General features: G+C 35.7%; 2 protein-coding genes across 2 annotated transcripts in view; one reads left to right on the top strand and one right to left on the bottom strand.

Annotated features, from left to right (window-relative positions):
• Positions 1–1,841, bottom strand: part of LOC131854394 (sodium-dependent serotonin transporter) — a 35,053-nt gene extending 33,212 nt beyond the window's left edge. Inside the window, exon 1 of the mRNA XM_059205510.1 lies at positions 1,750–1,841. The gene's annotated coding sequence lies outside the window, so the exon portion shown is untranslated. The remainder of the gene's footprint in view (positions 1–1,749) is intronic.
• A 5,601-nt stretch (positions 1,842–7,442) lies between these two features.
• Positions 7,443–20,421, top strand: LOC131854383 (odorant receptor Or1-like). The gene is made up of 8 exons (XM_059205498.1): positions 7,443–7,593; positions 10,869–11,085; positions 12,633–12,743; positions 13,859–14,057; positions 16,786–16,965; positions 18,632–18,736; positions 19,597–19,752; positions 20,362–20,421. Exons 1-8 carry the CDS (start codon positions 7,443–7,445, stop codon positions 20,419–20,421), a joined length of 1,179 nt encoding a protein of 392 aa, XP_059061481.1.
• The last annotated feature ends 1,977 nt before the right edge of the window (positions 20,422–22,398 follow it).

Here is a 22,398-nt window from a genome sequence, read left to right as displayed (position 1 = left end):
ATGATGAACAAAGGTTGAAGGATAGGAGATGGCGGAGAAGAATTATTTACAGAGAATTCAGTATAAAAAGAAAAACATATAGATACATTAAAATATTTAAAACTTTAAATTTGTGTCAAAATACAAAAAAAGGTAAAGTTTTCGATTAACTCCAAAACAGTTCCGCAACACAAAGCACCTGAAATAGGAAGTTGCGAATTCGACGGTTTTTTCTACATTGGTAATATACATTTGATCTAATACGGAATTGTGTATCTCTGATCGGATTAACCTCTTCAAGGCGTTATCTATATACGTTCTTTTTCTGTATGTTTATGAGTTTCCCACAGTATTTATGTTTTTTTTTATTTAATAGTCTTTTTACTTATCGCTTGTAATTCAACTAACAACATATTTACCATTTATTGTGGTAATATCGTCTTCGTTCTTAGTTATGAGTACATATATTTCAAAATAATGTATGAGCAATGAGGAAGTACCTAATGATTTATGATGCCTATGATGCCTATGATGCCTATGATGCCTATGATGCCTATGATGCCTGCTCTATTGGTTGACTTAGATTCAGAAATGGTTTTTTTTAAATACAACTCGCTACTACAATTACCCGCAATTTCTTTTCTTTAAAAGTTTGATATAAATGATAACTTTTATCCTATCCTAGATAATATATATTTATATATTATCTTTATATATCTGGATGTCAAATTTCATTAAGATCCTTTCAGTCGATTAGTAATAAAGTTAACAAACAGATAGACATACTTTCGAATTTATATTAGTATAGATGAGATAGAAATATATAACAACTACCTGTAGCCTAATAGTAATTAAGTAACAGGAGAGACTTGTCTATGAAACCATAATACTCTCTGTTTTATAAATGAAAATATATTGTTGGGTAACTCATTAGTTCAACAACTATGGTGTTTACGGGAAAAAAAACCTTAAAAACTGTATTGTGTATGACCTTTTAAGTTCTAAAGTGTTATAATAATTTCCCCTACAAATAACGATGGTTTAACGCTGAATATTATTATAAGTTACGATGATATTAAGAAGTTCTTATTGAATAAAGCCTATTTACACTGTAAACGATTATTTTGGAGGCGACCTTGTCTGGCGTTAGTTATTCAGATAAGGGGCATTTGATATTTCATGTGAAGACCAGTAAAATTCCTGAATTTTTTTTTAACAAAGTAGCTAACTAAAACCTTAAAAATTAAATTAAAACGATCATCAAAATTACTTCAGCTATGAAGCTGTATATAATAATGCAGTTAAATTGAGTGTATTTCTTTTGAAAGTGATGTGATAAGTTATAGAAACTCGTCTAGTAATTATGCAGTGTATGGACCCATGTCTTCTGCTAGCCCTTAAAAAATTCGTTAAAAAATCATTAAAATTAGTATATCTTCTAAAGCTGCGTATAAAATCGCAGATTAAATTGATAGTATTTCGTTGAAAATGTTTTGTAAAGTTGCAGAATTTTCAAATTATTTAAATCCAGCACTTAGTTATTAAGCAGTGTGTTGATACATGTCTGGTGCTAGCCACTACAGTGATTTCGTTTAAAAAAAATAACAAAATTACTGAAGCTGCATATAATAGCTGAGATGAAAATGAGAATATTTCATTTGAAACTTTGAAAAGTTACAAAAAGTTTCAAACTATTTTATCCAAACACTCAGAAAAATTAAGCAGTATGATACATGTCTTGTGCTTCAGTTAAAGAAAGAGAATACTCACCTTCTGTTTGAGTAGTCGTCAGCGTTCCGGCGAGAGGAAACTCATGTCGAATCTGAGCATGTGCGTCATGGCGTGGTGATGCGTCGAGGTTGCCGCGGCTACTGTCGCTGTGTGTGTACTACTGGATGCACGTTGCTGAAGACGCCTATGGGCGTGCCGGCACGCCCCCTCGCAACAAGTTGTTCTGTTCGCACTTACATTTCCATTTATTATTTTTCAAGTTGCCTTAGGTTATGTGCACACGAGGTATATGGAAAATTTGAGAATTTTCAGCAACTACGACAATGACAATTTAAGAAGATGGATTTTTAAAGATCCTAGCTTCACTTTTTGCCGCCATGTTTGCTTTGTAAGCTGTATTCCATTTTATTTACTTAATTAAACTTTAATGCACCATATCATATAGAAAGTAGGTATATAACATGAACGTATTGGTAGAGAAAATTGACTACAACTACAACTCTACATAGGTCATTCATGTAATGTAACTACTCTGTACTCTGGACAATATAGTGTCATCTCTCTCTATATGTAAAATTGTCTTATATTTGCTCTGTATATTTAATTTAAAATCATAGTAAAACGCAGTTCGTTTCAGCACAACGCGGATGGATGGAAGGGGAGAGGACAACAGAAAAAAAGACGGATGGACTGCGTGAATTTAGATATAAATATAGATAGATTCTTATTTTTATTTCTCTATCCACCTAAAGGTAGTCTGGAAGAGATTGCTTAGCGATAAGATCGCCTTTTGTATCAGTGTATATTTTCTATTTTAATTGTTATTTTTTTGTTTTTGGTCCGTAATTGGTGCAATAAAGCGTATAAATAAAAAAAAAATAGATAGAGGAATTAGTGGAAGAGTATGATATACTGTGCTGATCTCAAATAGTGGGATAAAGACATGTCAATGATGATGGCATAAGGAGAACTCAAAGAATAATAAGGCATACTGAGGAATTAGTTAGCGGCGCTATATAATTTACAAACATACCTACATGGTAACATTTTCCAGAGGATAAGCCAGTTAAATTATAAGGTACGGAAGCAACACAACATAGTCCTCAGGAATGGTAGGCATCACGTGAACGTTACAACGAAATATGACGTCTGATGATGCTCGTGGTGCCTCTTCTTCAGGTATACAGGCAGTGCTTAGCTGCCTTTATAGTTGTGCTGTTCCACGCACTTTTCTCGGCTTTTACGTAGGAAATAGAGTGCATGTAAAAGTAGACAAAGAGAACGAGTGAGAACGCGTGCGCTGCTCGCTTGAGCAATAGCACGTGCTTTTGCATGTTTTGTAATAAATAGTTATGCAAAATGTCGGACTTCTGACCATGGAGCAAAGACTTAATTTTTTGTTCTGTCAAAGGTGTCTACGGATAATAAATACAAATTGAAATTTTTAAAGAAAATGCATATATGATACTCATGAGATATCTCACGAAACAGATAGCGTAAAAAATACAGACAAACAATCAGTCAAGATTCCGCGCCCGCGCTTTCTTCCGTTAAATTGATCACGCGTGAATAAACTTGTAGTGTAAGGGCAGCTATTGTCAGTTGTCATCAGAAGCATTGCTGTTCCAGTCAGGCACATAATAAGTCACATATTTGCTGTATCCATAAAGATTTAGCAGTGAATGGAATCTTTGCTCCCGTATGGCAATGCCCCATTATTTCCTTCTTCGGTCACGTTTCACGAAAAAACGACGCATCCGTAGAGCGACTTGTCATACAGGGTAGAGTTGATGGTACTACCCCGTGGACGATCACCCATGCGATGGACCGACCAAATCAAAGCAGCAATAGGCGGTCCACTCCACGAGTGTACCAGAATGGCAGATAGTAGAGACAAATGGCGAGCTGTCGTACGGCGGATGACGTCAGCCTCACATCCCACTACGTAATAACCACGACCGTTCTGACAAGAACGAAGCGAGTGAGAAGAAGAAGAATGGCAATGCCCCAATAGATATGCCGGCGATATTATCTCGCTGTACAGAACGAGTAACTTATCCGCTCTCAGATCATCACTCAGGGATTTTGTCTTCGAAACACAGGATCAAATGAGAAGTGTACACTGTGTATGTACTATGTCATCTGCATGATATTTATATACATATTATTATATAACTAGTATTTACATAACCTAATTGTACAACTAAGAACTAAAATAAAAAGCTTAAAAAAAATAATAATATGATGACTAAAATATATTATTAAAAGGGGTCCCTTTAGGCAACGTTCCGAAGATACTGGCAGCGTTCCCTCTTTGAATAGCTAGACTAATTCTTTGTCCAAGGTAGCTGCCAGCTCTTCGGTCTTCTGTGATGTCGACTAACCTTTTCGTTATTTCTTTGAAAAGTCTTATAGCGCTAGGACCCCACGGACCAAGGGTCTCGACACCGAATGGAACAAATTCATATTCGGAGCCTAGACCCCGGTATTTACATATTTTGGCTTTTTCAGCCGCTTCACATGCCGCACCAGCTCTGTTGTTGGTTCCTGCATGCTCTGCATCTGCATGATCATATTTATCTATCTTACTTATTACAGCCGCTAAGCAGATTGCTTCGTAAGATGCATCTAACAAATGGTCCAGATTTTGTAACTCACTCGACTAAATACGATGCTATTAAAGAACATCGTCTAAATAAAATTCCTAATCCGGGACTCTGTCTACATCCGTCTTAAGGAGTAGCAGATAAATAAATACGCGCAGTTACGAGAGACACGCCCCCGCTCGTCTTGTGATATTCCCAGATTTGACCAATCAACTCGACACCACGCGATGTATAGCTGTGATCGATGGCACTCACTATCGGATAAATTGTAGTTTTTTTTCCCTACAGGATTAATCCTAAAGGATATACTACAAATCCAGCCTAGTAATGTACACTTTTTGTATAAAATTGCAGATACTTTTCTATTCAATTTATACTTATAAAATTAATTTGTTCATTTACATTAATACCTATTGGTAATCATGCGTCAACGCGTATTTCCTTTTTTTATAGCATAGGGGACAAACAAGCTTGTGGCTCACCTGATGGTAAATGATAACCATCGGCCATGAGCACTAGTAACATTAGGGAATTGCAAGTGCGTTGCGTCATTTTCAAAAAGGAATAAATTGCCATACTCTTTAAACAGAGTCCATGTGTATTGTTAATTTATCGTATGTAAATTTATGTATATGCATGTGCAATTATAAATAAATAAATAAATACGATGTCTCAGGGCAAAAGCTGAAAATCAGTGGTTTGCTGCTCGGGCAAAGAATACACTGAGGTGCTGCCTTCTTTTCTTATAGGCAATGCACACAAATTTACTACGATGCTCACATGTTTTTGTACTACTATTGTATATTATTCACTGTCCGATTCTGCTAATTTCTCCTCTTCGAGGAATCAATGTTACATTTTAGCATTGGCGTTTAAGCACATCTTTGTAACGAATTTGACCGCCCAGTTTTCCCTTACTTCTTCTGCAAATTCGGAATATTTTCTTTATAAATAAGTTGCAATATACTAAACATATCTAAGGTGGTGAAGATGAGTGTTGACGTATGCCGGCAAAGAGGCCCCTTAAACCTACACCGGTCAAAAGTCCCGGGAACTCGGAGTTTCCCTCTCTGCCACACGATGGACCCAGCTTCCGGGTGAATCTATGGAATGCTAAGAAATTCGTCTCGTCTCTTAATAATGTGTACTAAACACGAATCCTTCATAGACCAAACCGATCAATAAAAATCTAGACGTTACGGATACCAACACAAAGGTGTCTAATAAAATGAAACGAGGCCAGTTAAACAGTGAATAATCAAATTATAACAATGTACTATATATGTATAACAATGTAATATACAGTAACATACGCAAAGCTAGACGGTCATCAGATAATCGTCGGAGACACAGGGACGGCTCATGCGGGTTCTTATCATGTTATCATACATCGTTTATGTGACTTACGGGTTTTGTTACGAAATACGAAAGTGTGTTGCTTATCTTTCTATCTTATCTTTCGTTTGTATCTTTCTATTCGTTAGCTTTTCACGAGTAAACTACGAAATGCGTAAGGTATTTCTTTATATATCTTCCTCTCTTTCTACCTTTCAGCATAAAGTAGTCCACTGCTGGACGTATGTCTCTTGCATAATTTTCCACTTAGTTCTATCCGAGGCGCATCTTGTCCAGGTCGGCCCTATTTGTATATATAGGTATATCTTCCTGTTTGTTAGCTATTCACGAGTTATCTGTCTAGCTATCTTTCCATTGGTTAGCTTATCACGAGTAAACTATGAAATGCGAAATTGTATTTCTCTATCTATCTTTTTATTCGTTACCTTTTCTGTCTATATCTTTTTATTCGTTAGCTTTTCACGAGTTATCTCCTGAACAGATCTTAATCGGTGACGGCTATCTTTTATATCCATTTTATAAAACAAAACTACACAGCCGCGTCCTACTGTATTTTGGCGATAATCTCAAAAGTTAGGTACTAAACGGTTTTTGAGGTTGTTTTTTGTTAATTGACACTGTTATTTGTGACGACCTCGGTGGTCTAGCGGTCTAGCATACCGCTTTACGTCCGATGGTCGCGGGTTCGATTCCTCGCACGGCACAAACATTTGTATTCATGAGTATGATTGTTTGTATCGGTCTGGGTGTTTTCTATGTATATTATGTATGTATTTACGAAAAAAAAAATTATCTATGTACTTGTATCAGTTATCTAGTACCCGTAACACAAGCTTTAGCTAGCTTAACTCGGGTCTAGATGGCGCTGTGTGAATTGTCCTGAGATTATTATTATTATTATTATTATTATTATTATTATTTCTGAGTAATGTTTAGTTGTATAATTTGATAATGGTTGGTTGCTAGTTTATATATAAACTAGTTACTCGCCCCAGCCTCTCGCGGGTGTACATGTATAATATAATATATACTTACCTTTATATATGTATAATATATACTTTACCCGCCAAGACTACACACATACGGTTTTTACAAGATGTCTCTCGGTACAATTGCATCCGTTTGAATAGAAACGATACGAACAAACCTGTGAAATTAAGCTAGTATATAATTCGAGTTATTTTTGACGTATAGCTATGAATTAACAGGTATCGGTATTATTATAAATCGGTAATATTTAAGGTATCTAATATTACAACATAATAGTATATCGATACTATTATGTTGTAATATCTCCAGATAATTATGTATTTGTTGATTTAATAATAGTTTATTTTGTTCAAAACAGAAATTGTTCAGAAAGCTTTGGATTTCGTCGTACATGGTGTTTATTATAATTATATGTTTATTTGTGTATGGGACGTTGAACAATTATTTTAAATTAAGAGGACAGGGGTTGATCACATTATTTCTTTTTTTTAATAATCTTAATAATGTCCAATGTTGACGGCCGCGGTGGTCTAACCTTCATTCGGAAAGCTGTCTCATCACAAAAACGAGCAAGAAACTTACTTGTTGCTCTTTTAAATAATCATTGTAACTGTATGGCGATATAGTATGTAGTTAGTTGTAGTATTATCGCTATATGTAGTAGCCAAATGTTTCTTACAACTGTAACGGACCAAGAAAGTGTCTGTAATAAATAAATTCAGCTCTAAAATTCTCATTTCACTTACTTCTCGTCGAATAGACACGTGTAAACTATAAGAAATGAATATTATAGTAAAGAATACAAATTTTTCGCTCAGCATCTCACTAACTGTACTGAAATTGGTTGGATTTTGGACACCAGAAGACATGCAGGACAATCATAAGCTACTTTACAAGTGCTATGCATTTTTTTCGTTTATGCTTTATGTTGGTAAGGACGAACCTCTGCGCGAGCAAAGGACTAGAATAGAATTAAATAGAAGAATAGATAGTCTTATAGAAGAATAGTGTCCTGAAAATAATAGAAAATAGATGAATAAAAGAAGATTTGTGATTGTACCTTTTAAATCATAATTTTGTGTTTTCCATTCCAAATACGAAGTATAGGGGGGAAGGGAATTGTTAGTAATGTGGATTGATTACTCCGTTGCTAGCAATGTACCATGTCAGGTTGACCTCCACGCGGTTCCCCCTGGAAACCATCATGTTATTTTTTTTATACCACTTAGGTGGCAATCAAGCATACGGCCCATCTGATGGTAAACGGTTACCGTAGCCTATGGACGCCTGAAACACCAGGAGTGTCACGCGTTGCCGACCCTTAAGAAACCTTAATATACCCTTGAAAAACCTCATGTTGTAGTCTCGTGGGAAAACCACGGCAGGATGAAATCCCTCGTGAATTTGCCACGTCACTGACCTGACCTCATGTTCATCTTATCATCCTCCACTGGTGCCCCGCCAATATATACCGTTAGCGCAACGGGTAAACCAAACCATTATCAAATCTCAAAAAAAAAATTAACTAATATTCTAAATACTAGCTGTGCCCGCGGCCTCGTCCGCATGGAATAGTGATCTTGATCAAACGAATAAAAAAATATTTAATAATCTAAACCAAAAAAAAACAGTCTAACTTCAAAAATTACGAATTACTATAAAGATAATTAAGTAATTAATTACAAACTTTCATGCCCTTATTTATTTGAAAAAATATTTTATTTTAATCCCCTAAGGACACTTAAGGGGTTAAAATAAAATAAATTTTTACAAACTTTGAATGTCATATTTATTAATGAGTTTCAAGCTTTCAGCTTTCTAAATGGTGAAACTCCATACAACCTTTTATCTCCCCTATCAACACTTTACAACCCCTTTTTTATTTATGTTTAATCAACAGCCTAAAAATAAGTTTCAAGCGTATAGCTTTCAAAGATGACGATACTTCCATACAACCTTTTCGTCTCTACTTTCAACCCGTTACGACCCATTTTTCGCATTAAAAAGTATCCTATGGCCTTTCTCAGAGTTTAGACTTCTGCGGACTCAATTTCATTTAAATCGGTTCAGTACTTTTGGCGTGAAAGCGAGACAGACATACAAACAGAGTTCTTTCAGGCAGACAAACAGACTTTCGCATTTATATTAGTAAGGATTATTATTTTAAGTAGTGCCCTCTCCTTTCCCTTTTTTGTTTTAATGCCTCTGAAAACTACATTGCACGTTATGGCACGCATTATGGCATGTTCTACATGCCATAAAGCTGAATGGTGCCATTTCTGTGCCTATGTGTATGTAAAAATGTTTATTTTTAATTATATGTCTCATTATCATCTTCATCAGCCCACTGCAGTCCACTGCTGGACATAGGCCTCTCCCAAGGCACGCCACTGGGCACGACCTTCAGCCTTTGTCATTCAGTTACTACCCGCGACCCTATGTCGCTCCACCTAGCTGCAGGGCGACCTACACTACGTTTGCCAATTCGCTCCACTCTAGAACACGTCTACTCCAGCGAGCATCGGTTCTGCGACAGATATGACCAGCCCATTGCCACTTCAACTTACAGATACGAAGAGCTATGTCGGTGACCTTAGTTCTCTGGCAAATTATGTACTTCGTTTCGGATTTTGTGTCTCAGAGAAACTCCAAGCATAGCTCTTTTCATAGCTCGTTGAGTGACTTTCAGTTGGTGGACCAGTCGTATCGTCAGTGCCCACGTTTCGGCACCGTAAGTCATAACGGGTAGGATGCACTGGTTATAAACCTTATCTTAAGGCTTTATGGTAGCGACAACGAGAAGACTTGACGAAGTTTCCCAAAAGCCGCCCAGCCAAGCTATATTCGTCTCTTGGCCTCCCTCTCAAAGTTGTTTTTACGTACTTGGAGCGTTTGCCCTAGATAAATATACTCCTAGACAACTTCAATTATATGTATATGCATATTAAATTAACCTTAATTGTATATGTAATTCTATATATAAATTTTATTTACCTTTTTTCTATTTTTGTTTATATTGTAACTAAAAAGCACTTCTTTCTTTGTGAAGTTAATCCGATGCAATGTGAAAACGTAAATAAAAAAAAAATAAACTAATAGACTGGCTGTATTATATATACATATATATTACGGATTTTGCTTGTGAGAAATTGGTTTGTCGGGTCACGGTTAATGACTAAACTATATCCTTTTAATAAAAATACAATAGTATAAACTGGTGGTCACTACATTCTCTATAATTGAATTAAAAACTGCATCTGTGTTTTTATAATTATATAAGCCATTTGAAAATAATAAGAGCTGAGTTTCTTGTCAGTTCTTCTTAGCACGAATGCTCTCCTAACTGACAGATTTGATATATCATAAAAGTCTGTAATAGACCCACATGAATAAAGATATTTTAGTTACATATGTTGATACATCTTACTAATATTATAAACACGAAAGTTTGTGAGTATGGATGGATGTTTGTTACTCTTTCACGCAAAAACTAAATCGGATTTTGATGAAACTTTACAGCAATATAGCTTATATGTCAGAATAACATATAGGCTTTAAATTTAACACGTGTTAAACCGCGGGCACAGTTAATATGTTATAAAAAACATCCACTTTCGAAGCAGTTTTAAGGTGATACCTGGAGAAAGTTTTGGAGAGCCGCCTAAGGTGGTACGGTCATGTCATGAGGCGACCTGCAGTCCACATGACAAGAACAGTACCTGACATGAGTACCCCGCACAGAAGACGCAGCAGACCTGGTCTTACATGGATGTCTGTTATTATTATTAACTAGCAGTACCCGCGACTTCGTGTTGACTTTAGCTTTATTTTTCTAAAATAAAAGTAGCCTAAATTACTCCTTACTACATCAGCTACCTGCCAACAAAAGTCCCGTCAAAATCGGTCCAAACATTTCAGAGATTAGCCGGAACAAACAGACAGACAGACAGACAACAATTGTAATAAATGTTATTTTGGTGTTTGTACCGTATTTATATCCATATGCATGTAGTAAAAACGGTTATTTCTATATTACAAACAGACGCCAATTTTATTTATATGTATAGATAGGGATTTAAAAAAACACCGAAATAACACTCCAGACGACCCTGGCGAAGATTGTCCAGACGGGCCGACCCCAAATAAAAGGAACTAAGGCCAGGCAAAAGAAAGAAAAGAGGAGTTACATATGTTATTATTTTTCAGGAATATATACCATAACTCAGACTGTCGATCTGTTTATAATATGGGGCAACATTCCACTGATGACCGCTGCAATGTACTTACTTGGCACGAGCTGTGCGCATGCAACCAAGTTTTTTAACTTATTTATAAGAGAGAATATGATAAAGAAAATCGTTTACAGCTCTGATGAAGTACTACGCAGCGTTGAAGACAAAGACGGTAAAGCAATCATTGAAAGGTACGTTTTAACGACTCGGGTTTATTAAGGACTGTATATGTTCTCTGAACAATCTGTGGTTGACTGGTAGAAAATGCCGTAAGGCGTTAAGTGCGCCATATGTACTTGTACTTTGGTATTTTGTGCATTGAAGTTATATAAATAAATAAAGAAATTAATATATTTTATATTAATAATTTTAATTCGAAGAGAAACTAAGGTTGCTGATGGTGAAAGACATATATTTCAAAATAATAATAATAAGAAATCATTCCAATCGTTATGTCGGTGAACGGTCTTATCCCAACCAATCTGGAACGACATCTCAGACGGTTGGGATTCCGAGGCAGCTCACACCCGGGCAAGATGCAGAAAGCGGTGCTCTTAGATTCTGCCCGCATTGTACGCCGGTTTCTCTCCCTGGGGCCCTGAACCCCGGCCGACTGTGCTTCTGCCGGGGGTAAGTTGCCATCTCCTCTCCTTAAGAGGGGAGATGAGAATTTTTGAAAAAAATGAAAATAGTAATAATAAATCTCCGGACAATTCACACAGCGCTAACAAGCTAAGCAGAGCTTGTGTTATGGATATTAGACAACTGATATAAATACTTGGATACATTTTTTTTGTAAATAAATACTTATTATACATAGAAAACACCCAGACCGATTCAAACAATTATACTCATGAATGCAAATGTTTGTACCGTGCGAGGAATCGAACCCACGACCATCGGATAGCCAAAGCTGTGTGCTGTACTAGACCACCGAGGCTGTCCAATGTGAAATAATTGAACAATAGAAAAGTGGATTTTAAATATATATAAAGAAATACAATAAATGTCTAAGAAGGTGCGTCGTGCACAGTAAGAGAGTGCTTTCTCTCTCCTAATATCATTACACAGTATAAAACAAAGTCGCTGTCGCTGTCTGTCCGTCCCTATGTATGCTTAAATCTTTAAAACTGCGCAATGGATTTTGAAGCGGTTTTTTTAATAGATAGAGTGATTCAATAGGAAGGAATCTTTTTTTGGCAGGTAGCTGATGTAGTAAGAAGTAACTTAAGCTACCTACATTTTAGAAAAATGGTCTAATTAACTTTGTTGTTAAATTCCACGCGAGTACAGCTAGTTTATAAATATAATATATAGATTCATACCTTTTTGTCCTAAAATTTGAGGAATAATACCCTTCATTTGCCAAACAATGGGATTATTATTAATGAACCGGAACATTATTTAGTCAGTCGATAACTAAACTTTGGTGATTTACGGTTATCATATACAGCGAAATATAGTAGTGAAACACAGTGTTACTAGTTGTGCCCGCGGTTTCACTCGCATGAAATTTATAGTCCATATGTAAGGTACGAGTTTAGTCTGAAGGTACCTCAGACTAAAGTCATAGTAAGTCGTAACCGTCAGGCGGGAGTTGGCCTTCAGCTACTCTATAAAACCTCCCGCGGGTTTGGAGTGCCACCTGCACTCGCTCCTTATAGTCCGGTGAACAGCATTAGAGTAGTAAAAAAAATCGTACGTACAGCTAGTGTAATTTGAAATTGTTCTATCAAAGCTGCAACCGTCAGACCTGGATCCAATTACTGATTTACTACAGCTTGACATTGATATCCATACTTGGGTTGACAACGAGCGTCGAATACGGCAGTCTACCAATGCGATCATGGTATGTATGAAACGTAACACGTTTCTATCAAACACTAGTTGTAAACATATATTTGTAATTTCATCATATTATATTATTTTAAGCTTTTTAAATTTAGGTTCTTAGTTGTACAATTAGGTTATGTAAATACTAGTAATAAATATATTTGTGTACTAATGTATTCAATAAAAAGTAAATCAATTAATGTTATATAGGCACCAACCATAGTATTTCAAATAGATATTTTCACTACCACACACTACTACAAATCATTTACCCATGTAGGTAGAACATTTTAGCCGTCTTTATCTTTATAATTTTTGTCTGTCAGTCTGTTTTTTAACACATTTAATTATATTAAACACTATACATGCAAATAAAAATTGAACTGTCAGTTTGTAATTTCAAATTCACAGCTTTACACTAAACGCATATGAAAGTCTACATGGTTCTTACATCAAACAATTTATCTATCTATTCTTGCTAATCACTGAAACGGCTGGACCAATTGTAACGGACTTTCAATCGCAGATAGCCAATGTTATATCATTTTAGATTTTGTAAATCGGATTAGTCGTTTCAGAAGTTAACCGCGAGAATTGTACCCGCGGGTCCTTCCTGTTCCAGTTTCCGTATGTTTGGAGTGCCATCTGCACTCGCTCCCTATCATCCAGTGAACCTGTAAAGGCTAACAGTGGTTGTTCAAAATCTACCCTGTACCATCGTAAGCACAGATTATTATATTAGAGTCCGTAAGTTTCTGTTCCCGCGCGTTTCATTCCCCTCCCTTACCTAGTACTGAACGGACCGTACGGCGGCCATGACGCGCGCGTGCCCTGTTGTGAATTAAAATAAATTAGAACTGTGTTAAACCTACTGTGAAACTGGAAAGCTAGCGAAGATATCTTCGAGACCCTGAAGCCCAAGAAATCCGCAGAACCATACAGGTACGAGACAGACGTTTCCACACATATTTTTCCCTATATATATACATAGTATTTTCCCTAACATTTTGGTAGCAGAGAGTACTTTCCCTAACAGTGGTCAACAGCATTACATTAGGCTGAAAAACGCTTGATCACTAAGGCCGTCAAATTCAGGGTTAAACAAGAACATAAATTATTTTGTATCAACAGGTATCCATATGACGAAACAAAGTCGCCAGCTTACGAGTTGACATTCGCGCTTCAAGTGTACACATTGTGTGTGGCAGCCCTACTCAACATTTCCAAGGATACTATGGCGACCACCTTGATAGCTCAGTGCCACTGTCGCTTGAAACTCATCGGACTGTCGCTGAAGACGTTATGCCACGACTTAGATTTAGATAAAACGGTTAGTTTTTGTACATTCTTTATAAAGAAAGAAAATAGTTCATTTGGTACATTACAATAATAAAAATAATTTTTAAATTTTCAATTATAGACTGGTTTATATAAATTAGATAGTACATCTAATTGATATAAACCAGTCTATAATAAATTTTAAATTTGAAATTATAGACTGGTTTATATCAATTAGATAGTACATCTAATTGATATAAACATGTCTATAATAATTTTTAAATTTGAAATAAAAATAATCTTTAATATTGTAATGTACCAAATTTTTCCGCTCAGCATATATCGTGACGGGGTGCCACGACGCTGGTATTCTGTATTCGGATACCTTCATACATATAAATATAATAATAATAATAATATACATATATATCTAAGATCTAGGCGGATAACAGAGTAATCATGTAATATATATTGCTACGACATATATATATATATAAAAACTAGCTACTCGCCCCGGCTTCGCACGGGTGTACATGTATAATATTATATATATAAACCTTCCTCTTGAATCACTCTACCTATTAGAAAAACCGCTTCAAAATCCGTTGTGTAGTTTTAAAGATTTAAGCATACTTAGGGACGGACAGACAGCGACAGCGACTTTGCTTTATACTATGTAATGATATCAATCATAAATACACAAATGAAACATAAAATAAACATGATTAGCAGAGAGACATTTTGCATTACCCTGCATTTGGAGTGCAGACATATAATAGCACAGTTTTCTAAGTAAGGAATGGTAGTTATTTATATTTATTTTTAAAAATCTGCACATTTAATTTTTTATCACTTATATACATTACTAGCTAATCGTCCCGCCTTCGCCCGGGTGTACATGTATTATACATATAAACCTTCCTCTTGAATCACTGTATCTATTAAAAGAAACCGCTTCAAAATCCGTTGCGTAGTTTAGAAGATTTAAGCATACATAGGGACGGACAGACAGCGACAGCGACTTTGTTTTATACTATGTGATAATAATGATGGTTTCTCGAGAAAATATCTTATCTCACACCAATATTTTGCGTTACATTTCTAATCAGCGATTAACTAAGATCGATAAGTTTGTGACGGTTAAAGTCTAGACTGCGTACATTAAACCATAAAGCGGAGCAAATAGATAAAAAAAAGGTAAGTAAGACCTGTAAAAATAGATGTAAGTGTGGAAATAAAATAAATAAATTGATATAAGTCATCAAAATTGGAATATTTTGTCAGTAATTCAGTAATTGTGGTTAGTTTTTAGCCTTATCATCCATACTTTTTTTTTATTGGGGAGTTTGGGTGTCAGGAGCTTGGACTTGTAGATCTGTATAGTACCTATATAGATCTATAGTGCTCGTCAGTTTTCAGAGTTCGCTACCTAGACCCGTCAGGGACAGGAATTCCATCCATACTTTATATTACATATTACTTTAAAAAAATCTATTACAATTATTTAAAACAGTTTGTAGTTCGAGTTTCGGTGTGTCGAATGAAATCGTTGAAGTCGTTCCGTATTCAAAATAATTCACATGTTTTTTCGTAGGTGGTGAAATATCTTAGACAATCCGCGTCGTAGCACAGCTCGTAGTTCTACATAATTCTCCTAGTGACCAATAGATGGCGTTATTCATAAAATTAATAGAATCTGTAATCTCACTGTAACGTAAACATTTAATCATTTATTTAATTAAATGTCCTAAGCTTTTAAATACAAATAGGAATAATCTAAATATAACCACTTTTGAATAGTAATATATTTTTTTATTGTATTACTCTTTCGGAACGCAGCATTACAAGAAGAATGAGCGAGAACATTTTAAATTGTTTTCCATTTTTAAATTTAATTCATAGACTTTAAATAGTGAAAGAGTTTTTCGAATCATACTTCTTTTTTTATGTATATAATATTAATATACATAAAAAAAGAAGTATGTAGAGAGGGTTGTCTGTAAGAGATTGCTTTGAGCGACAAGACCGCCTTTATATAATATTAATATACATAAAAACAAACTTAAACTTAAATTAATATACTTTATATAATATTAATATGCATAAAAAAATAAGTATAAGTAGTAGAGAGGGTTGTCTGTAAGAGATTGCGTGACAAGACCGCCTTTTGTTCGCATATTTTTATTTCTTTCTTTTTTGTAATTATTAGTTCTTTTTTTTTTATTATGCACAGTAAAGAGTTTTCTTATTATTATTATAGTATGATGCATCCGTCTGCTATGGCGGGGTACCAGTGGAGGATGTTAACATGAGTCTCATAGGGGTACAATCCCCTTGATTGTTAGTAATGTGTAGTAAATAATCCATTACTAGCAATGTATGGTACATTGGTATATCAGGTTGACCATCCGCGCAGTTCCCCCTGGAAGCCATCGTGATAAATTCCTGGAGAATTTACCACGATGGGCTAACTTGACCTCATGTTCATCTTATCATCCTCCACTGGTGCGCGCCAGCGTATACCGTTAGCGCAGGCGGGTGCTCCATACCGTTATCATCCATAAAAAATCTCATACTGATGTTCACATCTTCCACTGGTACCTACGGCCAGTATCAGATCAGTCACTATCCATGTATTAAACAATGTTAACAAAGTGAACCGCGAGAAGGTCAACCTGAGCTGGTTTCTTTACCAGCAATAGAATCATCCACATTATAAAGAATCGCTTTCTTTTATATTATTAGATAACTGTTTAAAATTGTCATATATTTGTCGACAGGTCATGTTATCAGCAGGTCAGGAAGAATTGGTCCGAGCTCGTCTTCGCAACTGCGCGATAGAGCACCAGACTGTTTTGGAAACTGCCGTACTCTTACAGAATTGTTTCTCGGAGCCGATCTTCGTTCAGTTCAACGTTTCCCTCGTTATAATATGCGTGACAGCCTTCCAACTTGTGTCTGTATGTATATTTTTTTTAGTTATTTTTAAACTTTCCTGTTTAATATACATTATATTGATGATTAAAATACTTACAACAGCAACAGCTGAGGCAGCTCCTATTGCCAACTTTCTATTTTATTTGTTACTAGCTGTTCCCGCGACTTCGTCCGCGTGGTATTTAACTTTATTTTTCTAAAATAAAAGTAGCCTATGTTACTCCTTATTACATCAGCTACCTGCCAAAAAAAGTCCCGTCAAAATCGGTCCAGCCATTTCAGAGATCAGCCGGAACAAACAGACCGACAGATAGACAGACAAAAATTGTAAAAAGTATTATTTTGGTATATGTACCGTATCTATATTTATATGCATGTAGTAAAAAACGGTTATTTCAATATTACATACAGACACTCCAATTGTATTTATATGTATAGATTTCTTATTTTGACGACCTCGGTGTTCTAGCGGTTTAGCACACTGCTTTACGTCCGATGGTCGCGGGTTCGATTCCTCGCACGGCACAAACATTTATATTCATGAATATGATTGTTTGTATTCGTCTGGGTGTTTTCTATGTATAATATGTATGTACTTACGAAAAAAAAATTATCTATGTATTTGTATCAGTTATCTAGTACCCATAACACAAGCTTTAGCTAGTTTAATTTGGGTCTAGATGGCGCTGTGTGAATTGTCCTGAGATTATTATTATTATTATATTATTTTGTGTCTTATTGTAAATTGTATAATTTGCGTTATGTTGGCAATAAATCAATTATTTATTTATCTATCTTATTTATATTATTAATCGGGTATTCACACAAATAATTTTATGGCAAATAAACATATTTACCTCTCTAGAGGTGTCGACTTCAGTCAGCTCGTGAAAACCAGTGCAACCTAGTCGAAACGTCGAGAGAGCTATCTTTACCTACCATAAAATTATTCGTGTTAGGACTCAATTATTATTACAAATAAGTGTTTTTTTATGTAACTAGCAAAAGAAAGGTGGTAAAATAAGACAGGCTATAATTTAAAAAGATATTATGTGAATTGGGCAAAATATAATAATGCCAAGTAAGTGTGATGCAGGCGAAGTTTGCGCGGGTCAGCTAGTAGATATATACGATAAAACCGATGATTTATAATATTGTGAGTTTATCATCATCATCATCATTATCATCATCATCATCATCATCTGGTTTTTCCTTATGACATTTATTTGTGGTCGGTGTAATATGTTTTTCACTTCCATTCATCTCTGTTCGCAGTCATCTCGTTATTTACTTCCTTTCTCAACATATCATCTTTCACACAGTCCATCCATCTCTTTTTCGGTTATCCTCAGCCCTTTAATCATCCACATTGAACTGCAACACCTTCCTTAAGATATGATCTTCATTCCTACGCACGTTCCTCCACCACCACCACCTCCACGCGGTTCCTCCTGGAAACCATCGTGTTAAATTCTTGATGAATTTGCACAATGGGCTAACTGACCTGACCTCATGCTCATCTTATCATCCTCCACTGGTGCCCCGCCAGCGTAGACCGTTAGCGCAGGCGGGTGCACCATTCCATTAACAACCCTCAAAAAAAAAAAACCACGACAGACGATTACTCTATACGTGAGTTTACTATTATTATCATTGTTTATAATAATTATTATTATTTTTTACTTTCAGCTAACTGGAAACATAGTGAGATTGATGTCAATGGGGACCTACCTGGCGAACATGATGTTTCAGGTCTTCATCTATTGCTATCAGGGAAACCAGCTGTCACACGAAGTACAGTTACAATTTTAAACAATTACCAATCATTAATCTATACATCTATACATTTAAATAAAATTGGGAGTGTCTGTTTTTAATATTAAAATAACATTTTTTACAATTTTTGTCTGTCTGTCTGTTTGTTCCGGCTAATCTCTGAATGTAGCTAATGTAATAAGGAGTAACTTAGGCTACTTTTATTTTAGAAAAAATCTCTAATAAACTTTTTCGTTAAATTCCACACGGACGAAGTCGCGGGTATAGCTAGTTATGAAATAATTTTGTAACATCCGTACGCCTAATTTTGATTTATTTACATAAGTGTAAATCTCTTTTAGTATTTTTCTTTATTTTTTTTGTTTCTTCACTCACTCTCTTTCTTAAGATTGCCTGGAAGATATTGCAATTTAAGATTCAAATAACAAAAAAGCGTAGAAATTACGTAAGTCGCAGCCTTAGGACTTAAAAAAAAAAATTATTTAAAAATGACAATATATTAAAATTACTTATTTCTAATTATAATAAAAAAGAGGTGACTCTATCGAGGCAAGAATAGAAGTGGCGGATGGAAGCTCGGTTCGGTTGCACTATTAGGCAACCGCGAAGTCACGTTGCCGGCGCTGGTGCACGTTCCGCTGCATCAGCGCTGGAGCATTGCGTTTGGTTAACACCAAAGTCCATGTAGAATCTAGGTCGCTCTTCATCAGCGATATTAAGGTGTCTATGTATTGTAACATAGAAAACACCCAGACCGATACAAACAACAATACTCATGAATACAAATGTTTGCATTGTGGAAATTTGGAGGAGGAATTGAACCCGCGACCATTCCGATAGTCCGATGGTGATGTAACTGTGAAATATATTTATTACAGAGTTCGGATATATCGAGCGCGGCGTACCTGTGTCCCTGGTACATGATGTCTCCGAAACTCCGGCGTGACCTTCTCATCGTGATGATTCGGTCTCGGCGCATTGCAAAGATCACGGCCGGAGGTTTCACGACACTCTCCTTAGACTCATTTATGGCGGTAAATATATAAACAACAAGCTGTGCCCGCGACTTCGTCCGCGTGGAATTTAACTTTATTTTTATAAAATAAATTAATTTTTCTAAAATAAAAGTAGCATAAGTTACTCCTTATTACATCAGCTACCTGCCAAAAATATTCCTGTCAAAATCGGTCCAGCCATTTCAGAGATTAGCAAGAACAAATAGACAGACAAAAATTGTAAAAAATATTATTTTGTGTATGTATTTATTATTATCTATTCATATGCATGTAGTAAAAAAAGGTTATTTCAATATTGCAAATTAGCAGATTAGCTGTTCTAGCGATTTTGCTTTTACAAAACGTTCATCCCTTATTTCACCCCTTGCAGTGTATTTTTTTGTGACAATATATAAACATATATAAGTATATCCTTACTAATATTATAATCGCGAAAGTGTGTGAGTATGGATAGATGGATGAATGGGTGTTAGTTGCACTTTCACGCAAAAACTACCAAACGGATTTTGATGAAACTTTACAATAATATAGTTTATACATAAGAATAACACATGCTATAAATTACATGTCTTCTTGGTCACTTAAATAAATACTTAATAATAACAAAGACTCTTCTTTTTCTTACAGATTATAAAAGCTTCGTATTCTTTGTTTACGCTCTTGAAACAAGTGGATGAGAAGAATTAACTCTGAAGACTGTCTCCGACCCCTGCATACAGACGATATAACGACACGTGTAAAATGGTATATATGGCCCGAATATTTTTACAATAAACCATTTATATTCTGTCTCTTGGCTGTATCATTACGAGCTCCCAGGTTCTCAACAAAGTAGGTTATAAACCTAACCCTAAAGGGGCATGTACATTTTTTTATTTGTTATATTTGGGTTATTGTTAGATGTTTGTAGCACCTGTAGCACTGCGATCAACATAGATCTATTGTGCTCGCCCTTTTTCAAAGTCCGCTACCTAGACCCGTCAGGGACAAGAATTGAAGGATATTCTTAGGAGCGATGGTTTTTATCTCCTCGGGAAAGAGTGTAAACTTTCCAAAGGAGATATTTCGTTTATGCATGAGTGGGCTACTACCACATAGGATGTGTAGCGGCGTTTCCTTTTCAGTTTGGCAGAATCTGCAGATTCTTGTTGTGCATAGGCCTAGTTTAGCCATATGCTTGTTTAATTTGCAGTGTTCTGTGTGGGCCCTAGTCATCGTGCATATGTTGTTTTTACTCAATAGCAGTAGTCATTGGCGTGTACATACACCTCCTTAAACTATAAAAATGTTCTACAATAACTAAACTGTAATTGTCCATAGGATAAGGCAACTAATAACAACTTTACACACTAGTCAAGATGCCTATGTGCATGCCGGCAACTCCTCACAACAAGTTGTTCTGTCCTCACTTACATTTCCATTTATTTTTCAAGTTGCCTTAGGTTATGTGCACTTCGTGGTCGATGGAAAATTTAAGAATTTTAAGCAACTACGACAATGACAAAGTTAACTGCACAAACTACATTGCTTCTCTTTTTGCAGCCAAGTCTGCTTTAGAACTTGTATTCCATTTTGTTTATTTATGTAAACTTTAATGCACATCACACATTTAACGTTAAACTTAAACTTAAGTTTAACGTTAAGTTTAACGTTAAATTTTACCTTTTTTTCGATGTGAACCCTAACACAATGACGATAACATAACGTCAAATTTAACATTTCGACATAACGGCGATTGTTACGTCAAAGGGCGTTCTTTACCATAACCATACATGGTAACATTTTCTAGAGGATATGACAGTGAAATTACAAGTTACGACTTAATTACATTTTATACATTTAAAGTGAAAATATTAATGAATTTGTTGTGTACAACACGATGGAGCTTCTAATAAAACCCAGATTTTATATATTTAAATATTTTAATTTCAACAACGTTTACAAATTAGGTTAGTACAAAGAGAACTCGATTACTGGCGAATGTCGATATAAGTAAAAAAAAGATGCATTAAAAGAAACAAGTATGTATGCAATGCGACTACTCAGTGCATCGGTGCTATTAAAATGTATCAGGCGTTTTAGGGCTGGACATCTTCCCGCCCGTTGACAGATAATTTCAACGTCGAAGTTCTTCAATAGTTGGCAACGGACAGATACGGACCAAGGGTCTGCGTACACATCCCTTGATGGTATTGATGTTAGCAACTCTGGAAATACATACGACGACGACGACGACGCACAAATTTGTACTCGAGTTTACCCAGGGTACAGTAGGTACGAAGCCGAGAGGATATCTGCGTCTCCGTAATAAAAGGGTGGGCTTGGCGGTTTCAAGGTGATGGTGGACTGCATTGATGTTTCCGTGAAGTCCCCTGATATTACAGAAATCCATATTAAAAGTGGACTGGGGTGCGGCTGATGCTGATGGTGCTACATTTCCTTCTTTGCTTCTGGTCATACTGAGTAATTTTTTTAAGGTTTAAGGAGAATGGTTGGGCTGGTATTAGATAGGACAAAAGGTGCATCAACGCACCCCAGCATTGTACAGGTTGGACGGAGCCGGGCGTATATTGTATATAGTCTTGTAAATAAACTCATATATTATTCTTACAAAGCAAGCCGATTGGTAACTGAAGTAATTTAAACTTAGGTATTCACTATGAA

The sequence above is a fragment of the Achroia grisella genome, unplaced genomic scaffold (genome assembly GCF_030625045.1).
Source record: "Achroia grisella isolate CSIRO2021 unplaced genomic scaffold, CSIRO_AGI_Agris_v1 utg980, whole genome shotgun sequence".
NCBI lineage: Eukaryota > Metazoa > Arthropoda > Insecta > Lepidoptera > Pyralidae > Achroia > Achroia grisella.
The sequence above is the reverse complement of the archived record's forward strand: the minus strand, read 5'-3'. Positions and strand labels throughout refer to the sequence as shown.